The following is a 21027-nucleotide window of genomic DNA, read 5'->3' as shown; positions in this document are numbered from 1 at the left end:
ATCTACTTAATGATTAAAGAAAAAGAGGAAAAGGAACTAAGAAAGTACACTAACCTTTGTGTGCACTTCATATCAAAATACTTTAGTAGTTACTGTTATAAAAGGCAGTAGTTTATTCACTTCCCCTGTATCTAATGGTCAGGTATTGAGATTTTTCAGGCTACTAGATCCTTCTGCTTCCTATTGAAAGAAGCTTTTTCTTCTTCTAAGTACCCACAAAAATAATTTAATTTGGTACAAAAAATAATACACATTAAAAACCACTAAATAAAGGTGACAGAAAATACTGTAATGCTCTGTGTTAGACCATCAAACTTTAACCCAAAAACTTTTTACCTGTAATCCAGATAGGAGCTTCTACTTTGTAGTGGCCACTCCATGGCTCTTGTGCTGTCATTAGTGCACATCGACCAAAGGGCAACTCTTCATAATAACTAGCCACCAAGTTCCATGCAATGGTTCTGGAAGAAAAACAGGTCCGTTTGCTCCATTCATATGCATAGTATTAATTTATTACAAGAATTTGTTCCTCTTTTTTCTCCAGCATACAATAAGTTTAACAAAACAATTTTCAGCTGAAGGAGAAAAAACAAAACAAAACAAACACACACACACCCCACATACAACATGACCACAGGAGAGGAAAATAAAAGAAATCAACTTCCAGTGTTGAGAACTTCTTACAAAACCGATCATACATTCTCTTCATTAAAGGAAATGTATGTTGAAGGTTAAAGACTTCATTTATATTTAATTTTCTTGTTGGCTTGAAGGTGAAAAAAATAAGTTATCAAGGTTTACAGCTTTTTGTTGGGGTGGTTTGGGTTGTTTGTGGGGTTTTTTTGTTTGGTTTTGGTTTTTTTTTTTGGTTGGTTGGTTGTTGCTGGTGGTGGTAATCTTTTTTTCGGGGGGGACTTGGTAGGACAGAGAGAGTTTGGAGCAGCTAAGTACCACTGAAAAAGTAATATCCATGTAAATAATGAACAGATAACAACACTAACCAGCCATCCTCCAAGAGTTGTTGCCTTTTCAATAAATTGTCAGGGCACCAACAAGGGTAATTACTTCAGGTCTTTTGATTTGGTCATCACTGAAAATCTTTTGTGAGGACTTTTAAGTTAAAACCCCTGCACAATTAGTATGGAAATACAGCTTAATAAAGCAGTTACGTAGGAAGCAAAAGTTGGCATGCCATTCTGCTACTGCGTATAGGTAAATGCAAAAGTCTTTGACATCGATTTATCACACTATACATGCATTTCAGAAAAGATCCTGAAATCCCACAAAAGTTGCTCATAAAGTAAACAACTCTTGAATTGTAAAGTCAACAACTTGCTCACATTAAACTTGTTTTACAGAGTTGTAAACTTAAAAAAGGAATGTGACGAACACAAGTTCCAAGGAAACGAGCTTAGCAGAAAGATAAGCTCCTTTAATCAGGAAGACTGTTTTCAATATAAAAGCCAAGATAACTTCAATATTGGATATACAGACTTGGAACTAAAATCCACAATAATTTCTAAATACAATACATAGGTCTGGTTGGCAGGCTGCTAAACAAATGGGGCATACATAATTACAGAGCTCTAGTAAAAAAAGGAGAAGAAAAAAAAAAAAACACGGAAAACAAAGACTCCAAAGCAAGATATTAAAGCGTATAATAGTCAAAAGGCAATCGGAATGTTCTGGAATTCACATAGGAAATATTCATCTGTTAGAAAATTTCATCTTTTGGAAGATTCACAGAAATACGGTGACTCCAGAAACTTCCTTCTACAAGTATCCTGTCACTTTGCGCTATGCTCCTTTTCAAGCATTTCAGACAAAAACCACTTCTCTTTCTTGTTCCAAAATGAAGTTACATAAAAACTAAAAACTTTGAGCAATTTTGCTCACATCTTGATGCCTAAATTTTCTTTAATCAGATTTTTTTTTTTCTTTCAGATTAGTAGTTGTTGCATTGGAAGCATTAAAGTACATTTTCTATTCTCTTCTGAAACCATGAGTTATGTAACTTCCCAGTAAATAGAACATCTTTCTTCCAGATTTCAGTTTGGAAAAAAAAAAAAAAAAAAGGAATGTGCAGGAAGCAGTAAATGTATCAAAAGGCAATAACGAGTTTTAGAACAGACTCTGAGAAAGAAGTTGTATGGAAAAACTAGGTAATGGCACCCATACGTACTACTTTTAACTGAAGACAAACAACCAGCTAAAAACCTTATGAAAAATACAGATAAAATAGCTTTATTGTTCTTTTCTTCCACTGTTTTTCACGTTGTTAGTTCTTCTTAAGAACACTGTCTTTTTAACAAGTATCATCAGAGCTTCAGAGGCATCTGAACTCAGCTGCATAAGCCATTGGATACTGTGGAACACTAACTCAAGAACACATTAAAACTTGTAGGACTCCTGTCCCAGAAATAGTTAAGGACAGTAGACTTCAAACCTTACTATAATTGAATTCAGACTGACAATGGAGAGAGTTTCAGTTTACCTTCTATTTTACCAGAGCAGATGAATGTGTTCTGTAGTACTTGAAACAATTCTTATATGAGAATTTGTGAAAGCAACAGCGCACAACACTTACGAGGTCATGTTTCCGTTCACGTAGTTTTGGTTCAAGATCCGAGCCCAGCAGCCTGCACCTACTTCATCATTGAAAGTACTGTAATCTTCTGAAGACCAGAGCTTCTTCTGAGTTAATAAGGCATTTGGCACTGTTTTTGTTCCAGGATAGTGCGCTCTACACAATATTTTTAAAAGAAAGAGCATTTATCACCAAAAGGAAAAAAAAAAACAAACAAAACCACACAGCAGCAATGATTCCCCTCATCCAAACTGAAAATGAAAACCAAACTTTCTTTGGAATAATACTTATGGAATAGAAGATAATGGATCAAGAGTGAGCTATAATATTCCATAGCTTATTGTATTTGCATCAGGAGATTTCTTCTGATACATGCCCTCATATAAGCAAACCTAGCTTTAAATATATTGCACAATTTCTGCAGCTTGCAAAAGCAAAACTTTATCCTGGCATTGACCTTGAAGATTTTCAAAACTTATGTGCTAAATAGAGAAAATACATGCTACCTTAACTATCTTAAACAAAACTGTAAATATAATATCCACAATAAAATACAGTACTAGGCATTATTCTAAGAACTTAACCACACGAATGTCCTGGGATTGAAACATGAACTTGGCTAATTTTGCATACCTTTTAAATAAACTCAGTTTCCAAAAAAGCATGCTAGCTGGACTATAACAATTGCAGAGGTGTAAACTGAAAATAGTTGAAACATACCTTAAAAGGTAATTTCTTTCCAACACCTTCCTTAGTATTAGGAGAGATGCTTTTTCCCAAAGATTATACTCAATCACAGCATTGATTCACTGTGCCAGATTAGTCTGACTGAAATAAAACCTTTCAAATTACTTGCAGAAAACAGGGTCATGACTTTTCCCTCACTTAGAACACTCACTGAACACACTAAATAAATACACTGAAATTAAACTACCAGCACTGGAAAAGAAGGCATAAATATTTCCTTTACAATTAGCCTGAAACTTGACAAATTGATAAATTTCTGACAGGGACAGAAGAAATACCATTTTTTCTAGACTGACTTTGGGGTTTTTTTTTTACATTATTTTCCCCCCTATGGAACAATAGGCCATTTCCAAGTGTTGTAGTCCTTCATATACGGCTTCATTAATGTATATATATATGTATATTCATAACATAACTGATAGTAGAGATTTCGGCTACAGCCTTCTCTGCTGTACAGATTACTGCATATTTCCCCTTTGGGTTGGAAACACAAGTACTACTTTAATACCAAGCAAAGGTTTTTGTAATGACAAAGTGTGTTGCTTGTAGGGACAAGGAAAAGAAGAAATAATTTATCTTTCCTCACAGAAGAGCTGTTTCTTAAATATTAAGTCAACACCCCTGCCAAGTATAAATATAACTTTAATTCTGTTTATCATCCCTATTTTTTCTAATTTATTTCCATAGCTTTGGTGTCTTTGCATTGAGTTATTTATTTTCCCTCTTAGGCAGATAAAGGCAAACCTCTGGTTAAGTGCAGGAAATTAGAGCTCTACAGATTACTGTGCAATCTTAAGTAAAGCTCTCTAGAACACCCTCACTTTTTTTTATTTTCTTCTTTTTGTGAAGTTACAGGGAGAACAAACAGATTCTAGAGTTAAACTCCTTCAGTGCACCTTTACTGACAGCTTTGCTCTACTTAAAGCCCACACACTTATAGCCTTCTCATTTTGCCCCATGGGTATGCAATCAGGTAAAACAGTTTCATCACCAACTCAGAAACTAATGATTTTTCTCTGCTCTAGGTGCAATTTCTATCTCTGCTAGTGATCATAATTTATACTGTATTTGCTTTTCATTATAACTGCTGTTAACCAAGGGGTTTTGTTTTAATTTCAGTAATATCTAAATTAGTCCTTAAAAGGACACGACTAAGGAGTGCATAACTCCTATTCCATATGAAAACTAATTTTTAAAAAATAAGTACATCCATTAAAAAAAAAAAACCTCTTAATAGCACTGTAGAGTATATACTTTAAAAAGACCCACTCAAACGCACAAAATAAACATTTGCTATCAGATTATAGTGAAGGCTTTCACACCCAGTATGTGCTGGATTTGTTGAATGGTATGTGATTTACATTTAAAGAAAGCATTACAGTCCTCTTTTAGACATCTTGTGCCACTCAACAGGCTCAACAACTAACACAGGGTGTGCAGCAAAGGACAGGAGACTAGCTGTGCCCAGAACAGTGTGCTCTGCTCCTTCAGTAGTGAAAACAATCTCTCTAATTCTCTGGAAATGAAAACTCCTACAAAGAAACAACTATACTCCAATTACCCCCAGGAAATAATTGGTCAACCCAAGGACCACTACCATTTGGAGACACCTGAGTATCCTGATCAATGTTTCAGGAAAAGCCACAGACTCCCAAACACCTATCTTCCTTGCTGCCTGAAAAGACGAACTGTAGTAGAGTTCATGCATCATTCCTATAGATGTGATGCTTTAGCAGAAGCAGTGGGATTTTGGATTCTCTGCTCAAAAGGGCAGAGAGTCAGACACACTGTAACAGAAGACCATTGCAAAGAGAGAGGAAAAAGTGATGTATATCATGAAACAGGGGAAAGAACAGATCTTTTTAGAGAAAAGGTAATGAATAGCAGGAATAGAATTATAACAATGGTGACACATAAGTTTAAACCTCTTATCACTACAAGAAAAGAATTTATCAACAGCTATAAGTATTTGCGCTCTTCAAACCACTGTCATTTACTAAACAAAAACAAAAAAAAACCCCAACAGAACAACACACAGTTGCTAAAATAAATCCGATATATTAAGAAAGTAATAGTAATTAAGAAAAGCTCTTCTACTGATGGATTGCAAATGCTGCTTTGCACAATTATGCAGAGTGACTTCATTTGGATAACTTACTTAAAAAACAAAAAAACTTTGCATTATTTTTTGTTTTACATATAGCAACGGCCCAAAGGAGAGGAAGGGGAAAATCAGGATGGAAATTTCAAGGTTTACCACCATTTTTATGTCATGCATCAGTAAAAGACTACAGAAATTAAATAAATCTTTAAAACATCGGCCTATATAATACCTTCACTAAATGAAGCTTTGCAGAAAAGAACTACCTATGAAAACCTCAAAATCTAGTACTCAGAAATTTCTCTGTGAAACAGAAATTGGCAGGTAACAGCACAGGCTTTCCTACTTCTCGTTCTGTCTCAGCACACAGGCCTGGGACAACTTGCAATACTTTGAACTCCCACTACTACAGTTACCACATCATGATTCCATCATGCAGAAATGTCATAACACCATCTTTTTTTTCTTAGGGTGTTAACTTGAGCATAATTAGGCCTAAAAAATGTCTTTAAAAGGCTGTTGTTTCTGTGACACATCTAGCCAAATGTGGTTAAGAACACTGATGCTTCTAACCAAAGAGACTTGAGTTGTCATCTAATGGCATAGTAAATTCATATTAGATGAAAACGAAAGTTGTTACTCCTAAACTCACTGCCACTTCCCAAACACTTGCCATATTCTTCCAGTTAATAGCAGGAAGAGAAGGGGAAATTTTCAACAGAACAGCTTAGCCTTGAACTGCATAGCATGCAAAAATCTAACTGGTTTAACTGTGCTACAAAGAACTAGCACATTTAAAGTACTCCTATGAGTAACGGTGGAATTTGCAAGTCCATCCTTGAAAAACACTGTTTTCAAGAGCTACAATGTAATTTAAATGTGTTCCAAGTAGGAGTAATACTCCTTTAAAATTAATTATACTTCATTTCACTGGTAAAATTAATGCAAACATAATAGCTCTGAAAAGCTGTTTGGAATTATCATATTACAAAGAGCTTTGGTGACCTGGGTCATCCCTATGTGGGTGAACATCTATTAATAGTTTTACAGTGTGTCTTCAGGGACCTCTCTAATTTCTAGCCATTACAACATCTTTCAGGTGAAGCCTGATGCAAATAGAGCAAAATAAAACAGAATCAGCAGCTTTAATCTCCCATTCAGGTTGTCTGAGAGAGACCTCACAGAACACAAATTATGTTACCATGTCCAAAATTGATTTTATTGTACATTCACGTAAAATCCTGGCTATCTGAAATACTTTTTATAGTTTCAAATAAAAATAGCAAGCCAAGAATTTTTTTAAAAAGATACCATAACAAGATGTGCACCACTAAATGTAGCCAACTAATAATCCATTACGCAGGAGAGTATTTCATCTCCGTGTTAAAACTGAAGCAGAGAAGGGATGTAAAACTTAGACTTGCAAAGAGTTAAGCAACTACAGCTTACTGAGATAGTGTAAAAACAGCTGAGCTTCAGGGACTGCCTCTGGGTTCACAGCTGCAGCTGCCAAAAAACAGAAAGGAAGCACGCTCACTGCATTGGGATCATGGTAACTGCAGTGGATTTGCATCTGGCCAGAGTGAGTTCACAACTGCTTTCACAAGTTGATCCACACATGATCCAAGACTTCACTCACAAAAAGCTGTCAGGATATTTCCTGTTTTTCAAAATGGGGGAAGGATTGACTCGGGGAGGGGGAGGTGCTGACTGCCTATCTCTATTTGGAGGCAAAAATCTTGATTCCTACACCTCCTGTTGGTCAGATATATAATGATGAATGGAAAAGACTCAAGTTGAAACAAGAAACAGGCAGATTTGAAGCATGTGATTGGGTGAAGCAAGTTTATGGAATCAAATAACTAAAATTTAGAGCTATTGTAAAAAGAAGAGTTAATGAGGACATCTTCAGACATTTCCATTCAGCAGACAAGTCAGTAATCAATCTCAAATTTAGTCTAGTACTTTTGCAAAATATTAGTGTTATGTATTAAAAAACAGAACTAGAAAACCAAGTCAGCTGGTTACATGCTTTACAAACACACCCTTCTCATCAAAACAAAGTAGGAACTAAGAATCAAGAGGTTATAGTAACTAAAAAGAATCATAGGCCAAATCCATTTCTGGATCACACCTATTCCTGTAACAGACCAGCAGAAGTCAGTAATACAAGGCTCTATATAAAGCTGTAAAGCTAAAGCACTTTTTGCATACCAAATAAAGGAACCAAAACAACCCTCAGAATAAACAGGGTTGTCCAGAAAACCTTCAATTCATCAAAAGTGCTACCACAGCCAATACAAATCTTCCACATGGTAGGAGACTCACAATTCAATTAACAGGTTGAGGCTGTCACCAGGACAACAGCCCATGTGATTTGATGTGGGTTAGTAAGAAAGATTATAGTATCAATCCTTTCATTTCAGGTAGGAGTTTAGAGAGGTAAACCTTTGGCTGTGCTAGTTACAAAGAAGCAAGATGAAGACAAACTACAAACAAACCACCAAGAAAGAAAAAAAAGAGAGAACCCCCTACCCAATCACATCGACCACTCTGTGGAGCTCGGAGTCAACCAGCAAGACAACGGAAATGGGCTCCCACAGTCTATCGCTGGCTATGATCCTCACCTGCTGCAGACCGTGCTTATCCAATGTGTATCTCAACAGCTTTGAAAAAAGGAGAGCAAAGAACAGAGAGAAAGGACAAATAAAAAAAATGTTTTTCAAATTGTCAAAAAGAAAGGTAGCATTCTCTTCAGCACTATTTGTACATTTCAAAAAACAAATCACATTCCAATTCTTGTTTTCACAACTTGGACAACAACTGTTACATCAAACAAAATGTAATAGATTGTCATGCACAAATTGCCTTCAGAGGACACCTTCTTCCTCTACCACGCCAAACCCTAAAGCACATGACAAAAGAAAAAAAGAAAAACATTTAGTGCTTATTTTCTTAAACACACAAAACTGCAAATAAAGTTAACGACAAAGCATATCACATTTCATGCAAGATACTCTAGTTGCAGATCAGCTACTTGGGTATTACAATGCTGAGGGTTACGCTACAGGGAGCACGTACAGGGCAAGGACAACAATTATAACTCACAAACCCTGTGAAAGCACAGTAAACAATTAAGAAAACGAGCTGATTCCCCCAGTTCTCCTTGCTAATCAACTATTTCAGTTTAACAGTGAAGCAACACAAATGAGATCAGCTCTTCCTCAATGCAACCAACATAAGAACAGGAAAAACCTTCAGACACATACACACCTTATTACTCAACTGCGTTGTATTTCAAGTTTTAAAACTGCAACCACCATATACTTCCCCTGAAACATTTTAATGCCTTGAAAGTCCATGAAACAAATCTAAGATGTCATGTAAGACCAAGTCTAATGATGTAGTCTCTTGTAGTCCAGAGTTCCCTTAAACAGCATTTGCTGTACTATTAAATTCAGATAACATCAAAAGCCTACCCACCTTCAAACCATTCTCTGTATTTCTACCATATATAATAATCTTTAACAGGGAACACTACCTGCAGGAAACCATGTCACAAGATTTTTTTCCACAGATCAGAATCTGACCTAGCTTATGTGCAGTCTGATGGTAGTCTGAAATGTCAAGATTTCCTGCCCTAAAGTCTTAAGAACTTTGAACACAATGTTAGTATTACTGCTGCATTGTATTCTCCTGTTACATCTTGCATTAGAATAAGGCAGTATTTGGGCTGCAGACTTGACATACATACAAAGGCTGAAGCATTTAGCAACTGGGGAGGTTCCAATGACTAGAGATATTGCCCATACTCAAGAAGGAATATCTTAAAAACTACAGGCCCATCAATCCAGCCTCAATCCCCAGGAAGGTTATAGAAGAAGTCTTCCTGGAAGCCATTCCCACACAAGAAGGACAGGAGCAGACTGGGAATGACAGCATGACTGCCCTTGGTAAATCCATGCTGCCATTCCCAAATCATCCCTGACAACATGACTGCTTTCTACAAGATGACTACCTGTGCAGGCAAGGTGAAATCACTGGATGTCATATACCTTGACTTCAGCAAAGTCTCCCATCAACACTGATAGAAAAGTCCAACCAGGATCCAGATTGCTGAAGATGTCCCCATAGGCTGATATGAGGGCAAATACTGTTTGATAACTTTAATAAAACTAAGGAAGTACACATTTTACTTTGCTTGCATGAACAGCTTTTGCTTTCCCTATTAAACTGTCTTTAGCTCAACCCACAAGTTTTCTCACTTTCACCCTTTGATTCTCTCCCCCATCCCACAGTGTAGCTGTGTGGGGCTGAGCTGTGTATCAGGCTTCACCCACAACAATAGTTATACGTTGAAAAGGGGAGGCTGTTATCTAGAGAGAAATAACAGGCTACAAAAAACAGGCTGACAGGAACCTCATCAGGTTCAAGAGATGCAAACACCAACTCCTGCACTTAGGACCCCTTGCAACAGTACAGGTTGTGAACTGATGAAAAACTCAGGTATATGAACTGAAAAGGAAATTTAAAAAAAAAAAAAAAAAGGAAAAGAGTATGAGTATGGTGAAACACATAGAATAAGCTGTCCAAAGGGATTTTGCAGATACTAAAGTTGAACAAGCTTCAGCAGCATGATCTAATTGCACCTGCTTGATGCAGGGGGGTTCAACCAGATGACCTCCAGAAGTCCTGTGCAAACCAAATCAGTCAATAATTCTATCTAATTTCAGATAACACCCTCAAAACTAAGACATAAAAAAGGCTGCTCTACCAGGAAAATGTATTGTTTTAAATTGAGACAAACATTACATCTTAAGATCAGTTACATAAAGCCAAAATTAAGTTTCTACCTTGTGTTTCGAACTATGTAATACAAAAATCCTATTTGAAATGACTGCAAAAGTAGCATTGTCCAAAATCATAAAATAAATCCAGAAGACAGCATTTTCTATAATTAATCTTTATTCTTCCACTAGCTTAGCATAGTCTTAGACAAGTCAATTCATCTTTCTCTCTTAAAACAAATGTTGTCTACCTCGGAGAGTGCAAATAACAATGATTTAAACCTGTTCTTCCTATTGAACTGAAAAGGCATTGCTGGATCACAACACTAATGATTTCTCTAAAGTTGCAACTACACTAACTATGAAAAACAACAGAACAAGAACCCCTTAAATAAAAGCCTTATTCTTTGACAGATAGCTCTTAAATACATCACCCATCTTTGTTCATTAGGATTTACCATGTTTGGGGTTTTTTTTAATGGCAAACACTAGGAGACAGGAAAAAGAAAAAAAAAGAGAAACTGAAATAGCAGCAATCATTTCTGCTATTTGATCATTGTATTAGAAAGACTCATGCTACATCAACTAGAAGTAAAATAAGACTTACTCTGTCTGGTTAATAAAAACTGACAAAGGCAGATTGTTTCCACCACCCAACATAAAATTATCGTCCACTAATAATGACTTACTAGTAAAAGAGAACTTAAATAATTTAGAACTATGGAAAAACATTTTCATGTTGTCTACTTCTAGATAAAAATCAGAAAAAAAATATTGTGGAATATATTCAGGTCTGTGTACTGGCATATAGGCCTTTAATAAAGGACTTGCCAAACAGAGCTTTGGGTTCTATGGGCTTTGTTAATAACAGTAAACAAAATCCATGTCTAACACAAAAGATGTAGTACTGACCATCCTCCCATCCTGGGAAAAAAATAAAATACATATATACTATACAAACACTGAAACAGCACCCATCAAAACAACATAAGAAGACAGAGAAGATGGTCTTGTGAACAAAATAAGAAAGCATAAGACAGTTTAAGACTTGAGGTAACTATATAGCAATTTGTGTTTTTTTCATTTTCAAGCACTTTATGCATACCGGGTAATTTGATTTAGTAGCAGATAAAGTTTTTTACTTTCTTCTAACAAAATTCTTGTTTTCAATGGCAAGTGCTGCAACTCACTGGTATGAAATGGTGCTGAGCAATAGGTTCAGGGAGACCATCCCTTCAATCAATGAAATTGAAACACACTGAATGACAACAGCTTGGTCGCCTTCATTGTAATGAGAAAATATTAAGTGCTTCACCTTTCAAATCACAAGCCAGCAGACAGCAAATAGGGAGCAGAAAAACAGATATAGAAACTTTACCTTAAATCTACCTTACATATGCTTCAGATTGCAAATGGTATTTCAGGCAGGGATAAAGCTCCACAGGGAGTAATTATACAAATGTAAAAATTACCTGATGCAAAAAAGAAAGTAAAGGAAAAAAGAAAATGAAAGGAAACACAAAAAAGGGGAAGGGCCAGTTACTTTTTTTTTGGATGGACGCCCAAGCAATCATTTCAATTATTTTCATAAATTCTAAATTAAAAAAAATATAACTTTAATCCCAGGTTTCCATTCCAAAATAGAAGAACTAAGAAAAAGTCACAGAGAGAGTTATACCTGAAAAGAACTTACAGAACAAGTACAGGAAAGGATTTCTGAGAAAATAATTTAAGGCTATTTAGGAAAACAGACTGCAAATTGCTATACATGGTTATCTAAAAGACATACAGATACACTGTACTTTTAGCAACCTTCTGAATCTGAGCATTTGAAGGACAGACAGCTATACAGTATTATCTTTTTCTAGGTCAGCAAGAACTCTGGTAGGTGGTGCCTTGAAGTCAGCACTGGCTGAGAAACAAGGTGTTCTCATTTTGTACTAACCTTAATTTCTTAATAGATAACAACACTACTGCACAAGAAATATTCTCCTAACTCTTTATTTTTTGTGATCAGCAGTGATGAGAAAGCTGGGGAAAAATCCATATGACATTCAAGGAAAACCTCTGACAAAAAGAACTCTCATCTTAGAGAACAACTAAAACATGTTGATGCTCCTAAAGCCTACAAGCAAAAACAGGTACTGCTAGCCTTGATTCTATCAAGCTCTTTAAGAAATAAGAACCATACACTATCAGGGCAATCATTCTGTAGGTTTCATTACCATGGAAATCATAACTAAAACATTTGCTAATGCATTATAACTTGCTGATGTGCAAGTCTTGCCCAACCTAAGAAAGTTATAAATTTTTAAACCAAGTGAGTTACTCAATGCTGGCATGATAATTGGTATTTCTCAGGCAGCCACTTCCAGATGAGCAGTGTTTACAAGCTCAATACATATGAAAGCAGTTTCTTCATAAAATCCCTGATTAACTGACTTTCTTTAACCTTTGAACCATGCATTAGTTTAAACAATTCTGAGCATATCACACCCCCTTACATATAGATAAGGATAAATTGGACACTAGTGACCCCAAGCATGTTCTTATCACAATAAGGTTAACAACAGTGGTAAGCAAGTTAACAAATGTAACACAAGTGAACAATTTATAGACATATTGATCATTTCCACTGGCAAAATGCTATAATTTTTTTAAGAAGTATTTGTAGTTTCAAGAGATCAGAGATTACCAAGAAAGCAAGAGCAGTAGAATAAGTATCAAGCCAGTTGACAGAAGCAAGGTAGTAAGAAAGCGTATTATGGAGCAAGAGCGCAAGCAAACAATCAAGTTACCATTTGCTAGACCTGCAACCACAGGCATTCCTAGTTGCTAAAATTGAGATGGTTTTATTATTTTTAAAAACACTTTGCATGGTTGTTTTCACTTCTGCTTTACTGTGTGTGCCCTTCTAATACCGTTACCAGACATAAGCAACAAACTCCTAGCTTTAGCACATGATCAGAAAAATCTCAAGCAAAGGACGTGTAACAGGGAATGCTGCAAGCGCAGGAAGTCCCAGGGTGATAAATTCCAGGGTGAAAGTTCAAGTTCACCTGAAATCAAAACTGATTGCAGACCGAGAATTCAGTCCTAAGGGTTTTCTGACTTTGAAGATGCACACGCAGAGAGGTCTCCTGTCATTTGCTAGTGCTAAAATAAGAGGCCTAAAATACAGATCCTACCTGAACATTTGAAAGAAATGATGGAAGAGTGGTAAGGTTACCCTATACATGTACTAAACTGAAAGAAGAGAGGAAGACAGGAAAAAGTAACATGTCACCACTGTACAGGATGATGAAAAAACTGGGAATGGCTAGGAAGTATGAAATAAGAATATATGAGATGAAGACTTAGAGAAATAAAGAAATAAGCAATGTGTGAAACTCCTCCTTTCTTCCACACTTACCCGACTACCTCAACAGCATTGTTAAGATACGGATCAACTATCATCTCCTTTGAAATGCTCCAATCTCCATCCGCAGCGATGATGCCAATGTTCCTTAGACCCAGTCTGTCCAAAGACTGCCGAAGTACCTTAGTAATAGATAACAGGACTTAAAGTACAGCCTTCATCAACCAAGCAACATGAAAATTAAAGACTGAAAACACTTTAAGAACTGGAGGAGGAGTCATTGGAAGCATCTGTCTTCAGACCAAGACAAGTTAAGTTCTCACTTCTCAATGGAGAGCATAATGACAACTAAAACAAACTTAATGATAAGAATTTTTAACAGTGAAGGGTTATCTATGACATTCAGCCATTGCACATAAATGGGCTTCTCACGACTTGGATTAGTTTTGATACCTCATGTGCATATGTGTACCCCACTCAGACACTCTCCACATACTGACTCCATCCATTGCATACATGTAAATCATTACATATGAGTAATGGTTTTATCATAAAGTCAGGTTAAGTTGATCTAAAAATTATGAATGTGGAAGTGGACATGCCTCCCCAAGTGATAATAAATGAAAGTTAACCTGATCCCCTAAAAAAGTATATTGAGATGAAAGGGATTTAAGCTTTAAAATAGAAAAGACCTTGTAACCATGCAGTTCTCTAGAAGAACAGAAATCTTTGCCAAATATCTGTCCTTTTCAAGTGAAGATAACTTAAGCATTCTTTTCACAGGCTATTTGACTGAACAAAAAACATCCTTGATGTTATAGTCGATATTTAGGTTCACCCACTACTTGGCTCTCATATGTCTCACTAATTTTCAGGAATATAATGCATAAACCTGCAATTGCATATTTACAACAAAACTGAGCGCAGTCAGCGTTGAATTCAAACATGCCAGCAAATAAGAAGTCCTATTTTGTCTTTCCAGCTTTTCCTTACTATTTCATTGCCAAAGATGATAAACCACTTACATCTGCCTGTGGAACTTTAGACAAAATATATCCCACTCCAACAGTTAAGAATGAACCAAGCTCATACAGGGCTGGCATTATGCAAGTATGTGTTATCTGAAGAGTCAAAAAAAAGGCATCGCAATCGTTGATATAGAAGAAGGATGATGTACTATGTGCTATGCACATGCATAAGAAAGATTTTTCCAACCATTTGAAGATCAGTATGCATGAATCCTTGAATAATTTCTTGTAATAGCCCTCCAGGAATGTGAAGGAGAATAAGAGGCATTTCTGTTTTGATGTGTAATCAAATAAGGACACAAAGCAAAGTCTAAGTGTTGGTGACAATAAAAGCCTAAATCTAAAGGACATAAAACTTAGGAAGAAGAAGAAAAGTAGCAACGAAGTTCTGTTCAGCTGCTTGAAGCCTTTGAAGCATAAAGTTTACCAGAAAAATTCATAACAGTAGAAATACTTATTTACTGTAACGAGGTCCTTGTAATATAAAGCTTTCTAGCTAGATAGATATTAGGAAAAACTGTCTAACCATAGAGGCAGCTCAGAAGAACAAAATGACTAGACAGACTGAAGAACTTCCATGTTGAAAGATAAGTACCAAAGACACAGAATGGTAGACAATCAAAATGCACTCAATAATAACACACACAGAATGGTTCCCGCACATCTGGTATTCATGTTTATGTACAGATGCTCCTTGAATTTTAGGGTTAGTTTAAGATTACAATATTAAAAAATATAATTGAAAGAACAGGATCTTCTTGAATGAGAACTTATAAGAAACAATATTTTTTTTCCAATCTTTTCCTACTTAATAAGAAACATAACTAGTGCTTTAGTGGATGAAGTAACTAAAATAACTTCTGACAAGTAAAAATTTTGTAAGGAAACTAAGAGCTCATCTATGTCATGTATCTGTCACACATTACAGAAAATGTCTGATGTGCAACCAGACACTTCAGTAAATAGACATTTTTCAAAATGTCAAAGTGCAAATCTATCTAAAAATAAAAAAAAAACTATCACGCTGATTAGATGCCACACAACATTGAAGAGTGTAAGCAAATTAACAGTAAAATGGGTGTTAAGTAAAAAGCCTTTAATGTACAACAGAGGGAAGGCTGACACTTTTCAGCAAATATTTGAGTGATTTAAGATCAAATTTTAAACTAAGCATTTAGCTCTAGAAGTCAAAAGCTTAGTTCTAATTCAACAGCACTTAGAACGTTAACAAGTAGAATACCGCCCCCACACTCAACATTTTGATCTCCACATTCATCCTCCCCACATCAGGAAGCCAAGGCAAAGAGATGAGAAAACCTTCAAGTGACATGACATAGGACTGAGCAAATAGAACACTTCAATTTTTTTACAAGACATAGAGAAAGCCAGAAAACCAGTTTCAAAGAAGAGTCAATCAGTGATATACTGAAATGAGACTTTTATTTATAGCAAGATCTGTCTTCTCTCTCTGACAATTCTTTTTACAAGGAGTTCAGTCTCATAGGCATTCCAAGCAACATAACATCTATTCAGTGAAGAAATAAAACTTGCAGCTCAAAAAACCCCACAAAAAGAGTTTATTCCTATTCATCTTATATTTTACTTGCATTGTTTTATTCCAGCTTGCAAACAAGTATTTTCAGTTCTGTTTAGCTTTGCTTCTGTAACACACACACACAGTGAAGAACTAGAAATTTCTACATGAAGTCTCCACACACACATTTTCCCCCTCCTCCACTACCAGCAAAAATTACCTATGATTAGGATTATCCTTTAGGATCCCACTAGTATCCTTAGTGGTTTCTTCATTAGCCTATACCCAATTATTGAACCACTTTACTTTTTGAAAAAGAAAAGCCTGAAACCCACACTGCCCAAGGCTAAATAAAATAGAAAACTTCTAGTTCCTGAGGGGTTTTTGTAATAAAGAGAACACCCTATGAACCCATTTCCGAGCTTTAAAAAAAGTTCAGCTGAGGTTTGTGACAAGCAAACATTGGCATGGGATATTTTAAAAGGATTCTAAGCACAAGGATTCTCTGAACAAGTTTATATGGGGATTTAAGTAGCTTCACTAGCAAAATCTGAAGCACCTACACATCCACCAGAGTTTTGTTACTTAACGTGCCCAAAGAAACAAGACACCTTGACATAGCTGCCAAGGTATCCTGCTGTGTCACAATTCAGTTTATTTGTATTTTCTCTGGAAAGGATTTTGTAAGTCACTCCAAAACTCTAGTGCCAAACCTCTCAGTCCAAAATGAACTAACGGCCTAACAGCCTACAAAAGTGAGAGTCTAGAAAACACCTTTAATGAAATTAGTTGCGAAGTATCCATAACAGAATTTGGTCTAAGATGTGATAAGACTTGAAAACTAAGTTACTGTGGTGGCAGTAGACTGGTACATCAGTTTACAATACATAGTTAATCAACATTTTCGTTAACAAGAAACCCATACAGTTGGATATAAGGTACTCCTCTTTCTTTGTACAAGATATATGACCAGTACAGCGCTTTCCGCACTCCCTCAGTCAAAGCACTGCACAGATCATAGGAAACAGCTATAAGGGTAATAATCTAATTGTATATTCTAGGAAACAAAACTTTTTAAACAAATGTTTTATATGACTGCATTCTCAGTTTTCAGGAGTAGACAGAATTTTTTATGTGCCAGCCTTGTGAAAGATAATTTTTTGCTTTTATTGCACTGTCAAGTTTAACTGTTGTATGCCATTCCTTGAATCATTCTACTAAAACTTATCACTGAACAAAATAGTAACAAAGGTTGCAAAGGACAAACTATGTGACTAACCTCATGCCATGTACACAAACTGTAAGAACTGAAATTTTTCTAATAGCCACTAATTGACTCATTTTAAGCAGATGGGATCCCTGCCGAGTTCTAAAAAAAAAAAAAAAAAAAAAAACCCACAAACAGCAGTTTTCCTACACACTCAATTCTCCATTTAACTCTTATTTGCTCTTAAGAAGAGCAATAGCTAATGCTATTCTTGCTTAGCCTCAAAACAGCAACAAGGACATGAACAGAGCAGAAGCTTGTACTTAACATTGCACTTCAGCATAACTAACAAACAGAAGTGAGTTTTCAAAGAAGGGCAGGGGGACAGCAGAGGCATGCAGCAGAGAGAGACATTAGTGATCTCAAGACTGGTTACGTGAAACACTGTGTTCCTCCAACTCCTTTAGAACAGGAGGTATGGAATTTTGCACAGTTAGAAACACAGAGCCTTTATTATGTCTTCCATAACAAAAGAACCTGAAGTTTTATAGAAATAATTTAAGGGTATTATATCCACTGTAACTTCACTACAGAATTTCAAGTAATTCTAGATCTTGAACTTATAACTATATCCAAGACAGTACCAAGATGATGAATATGTATGATTTCAGTAGCATCAACTGGAGCTCCCATTAAAATGTTGAGGTCCTAAACATTTACCATACACTGACATACTTAAAGTTAAAAATAACAACTTCAGACACAAAGAAAAGATCTAGAGATCTGATCTTTCTAGCATTCCGTGCCTTCAACTGCAAGAAACAGAGTTCAGTACATGAAGTAACTGCAGGATTAAGGTTCCTGTTCTAGGCAGATTCAGATGAGCTAATTGTTTACACATGATAACAAACATTTCACTTTACAGAAATAAGATACATACCTTAATATACTTGCTATTAAATGCCCTTTCATTCCATATCTATAAAGGAAAAGTAAAAAGCCATTTAGAAAAATCTGGATATGTCAATGCATAATGAAAGATTTTATTTCTGTATATATAAGATTATACAAACCATTAATAAACTCAGTGGTTTCAGCTTCCTAAAGGGAAGTGCTCTGGTTGGTTTTGTTATCAGCTTTTCAGGGGAAAATTCTGTATGAAAGTTCAAAAAAATACTGCTGGTTTATCTGTCTCTAAGGTCTACTGATTGCTTTCTTGCTGAAAAAACTCTAGAGCTGCTTCAGCTCCACAATGGTAACAGTGTTATATTATATTATCAATGGGTCTACAGATTGTTAGACAACATTGTGAAACACACTGTGGCTTCAAGGTGCAGTCCTAATGTATGGGCCCTGTTGCCATATACTGATATAGGAAAGCCAGAATAAGTTATGTTTCAAGTAACTGCCTACAGTTTCAGGAGGCTATTCAATGACACAGTTCCTTCTAATTTACAGAGGACTACATCCATACTTGAACACAAGAGAGATCCAGTATAGTTTAAATAAGCAGAGAAAATTCTCATTTCTGTTGTCCTGGATTATCCATCTTTTACAAAAAGAGTATTTAAGCTAAACGCAGCTCAAAATTCAAAAGCAGGAATGCTGGTCTTCCTTTCTACCAAATACCCTGGTCAATAAAATACACAATCAGAAACCTTACTTTATTTTTTACTAACTGCAAAATGAACACTCTGAGTCACACTCACCAGTAAAGGTGGAAGTGTCCCCCTTAGGTGTAGATTACCCAGCCATGTACAATCAGACAGTTTCTTGCACATGGGATATGCCCATTTGATTTTGATATTTCTAGATCTTTCTATAAGTGTTAGCATGTCACTTCAGAAATGAGCAAATCAAAATGTTACTTACTGAAAGCCCCACTGCATCATAAAGCAAATAAAGATATATAACACATGCTATAAAACAAAATAGCAGTAAAGGCTAACAATGTAGAATCAAAACAGCACTAAAATTGTTCTGACAGCTTCTGAGCCTTCACAGACCTCACTGCTTTCCTGCATTTCAGATCATACCCACAAAGAAATCAGACAATACACAATGTCCCCACATGGTCTGTAGAAGCAGAAATTCCCTTTTCTTAGAAGTACAGAATTCAGAAGGCCAGTCACCGTGAAGTAACAAACAGACACCAGACATTACTCAAACACATAAAGCACAGAACTTACCTTCTACTCTAAGAACACAGCAAGGAGAAAAATTAACAGCAGCTGTTCTCCCTGTTCCCTCAGCTGAATTGCTAGAGCAACAGCATTACCCAAAGTGCAAGACTGACACAGCTGAAATAAGTCAGCAACATCCAGGGGGATGTGTTCCAGAAGAGATATACGTCAGATATACCATCTCACATTACAGCAGAAAGATCAGACTTCCTTTGAGGGGTGGTAGCCATAGTTTCAGACACTTTGCTCTGGACTGCTGAAGTGATTTTGAGCTTTTCTGAAGTTAAACTGTCTCACACCAAAACACTTAAAAGTCCAAAGTAAGTGTTTCAGAAAGTATAGGACTGATTTTAGAGGAATCCTAGCCACTTGAAAAGTGGTTTTCCAGATTGTCTGCTTCGGTCTCATGTCCGTTTTTCTCAGACATTCATTCGCTACATACATATATTGCACTGTAACACAACACAGTAATTCTAATGTACTGTAACACATGCAGCTCTACTACTATAAATAATGCAAATAAAAATGGAATAACCTGTAAAGTATTGCCCTTCTCCAAAACTGTAACCATATTTTACACCAAGAAGTCATGTTAGCTGACTTTTCACAAACTGTCTTAACTAATGCTTTTTGTAATCTGGTAACTGCTGAAACCTAAGCAGAACAAGCTTGGCAAGCCCAAGATTCAAACAGATCTAAGAATTCTCAAATACTCAGTAACTTTGTTCTAGAATTGGGAAAGCAGGAGATTAGCCATTCTACACTTGTTCTGCTTTAACGGCCACTATTGCAGAAAGACTGTAAACAAACAAAACTTCTGCCTTTCATCATGCAATAGAAAAAAACAAAACTGCATTTGCAAAATTATTTCTCTTCCCATCCCCTTCGTCCAGTAATCAACAAAGAGATACAAGACTGAGACTTTAAGAATGAAGATAGATAAAGTATGCAAAAGATTTTGCTTTACTGACCCCAACATAATCAATGTCCAAATTGTGATACTGTTTAGCTCCTAATATCCAAGAAACGACATAGTAAGCAGTCACATCTGGATAGTCATAGGGCCAGTTTTCACCCTTCCCTATCCATGCTGGAAATGTCCAAGGTAATCCTGGAAAGACAGAAGAAAAATAAATGAATAAGTGGTTGTTCTACATTACTCAGTGAGCTTCAATGGCAAGCTGCGATCTGTTCTACCCAAGGCGAAGGAGCAGGTACGTACTTCAAATTCCTACAGTTCCAGTGAATACAATTAAACATATATTAAAGCGTACTGTCCAGTTAAATAAGTTAAATTGTGATGGAACATATTAACAGCTGCCTTTTTCTTAAGCTAGAAAACTTTAGTGACTAGAGAACAATTGACTACATATAATCTTTCCACTGTGTGGTATTAGCTCTAACGGGTTCAAAATTACAAAGACATTGGGTTAAGAATTGACAGTTATACACAAATACTGAACATGAATCTCCTCAATATTAATTTCAGAAGAAG

The 21027-nt window shown here is 36.1% G+C and overlaps 1 protein-coding gene across 2 annotated transcripts in view; it reads right to left on the bottom strand.

The window, feature by feature from the left end:
• The window catches only part of GALC (galactosylceramidase), a 40356-nt gene that overhangs the window by 13181 nt on the left and 6148 nt on the right, over window positions 1-21027 (bottom strand). Inside the window, exons 5-9 of one of the 2 annotated variants that reach the window (XM_082059096.1) lie at window positions 20504-20643; window positions 18290-18328; window positions 13635-13762; window positions 2588-2743; window positions 337-461 (exon numbers count right to left, since the gene is read on the bottom strand). In XM_082059096.1, the coding sequence (XP_081915222.1) occupies window positions 337-461; window positions 2588-2743; window positions 13635-13762; window positions 18290-18328; window positions 20504-20643 (588 nt within the window). Of the gene's footprint in view, window positions 1-336; window positions 462-2587; window positions 2744-7970; window positions 8102-13634; window positions 13763-18289; window positions 18329-20503; window positions 20644-21027 lie in introns of both variants that reach the window. The other variant, XM_082059095.1, reaches the window with a different exon arrangement.

Source organism: Streptopelia decaocto (assembly GCF_964273445.1).
Source record: "Streptopelia decaocto genome assembly, chromosome: 7".
NCBI classification, from domain to species: domain Eukaryota; kingdom Metazoa; phylum Chordata; class Aves; order Columbiformes; family Columbidae; genus Streptopelia; species Streptopelia decaocto.
The sequence above is the reverse complement of the archived record's forward strand: the minus strand, read 5'-3'. Positions and strand labels throughout refer to the sequence as shown.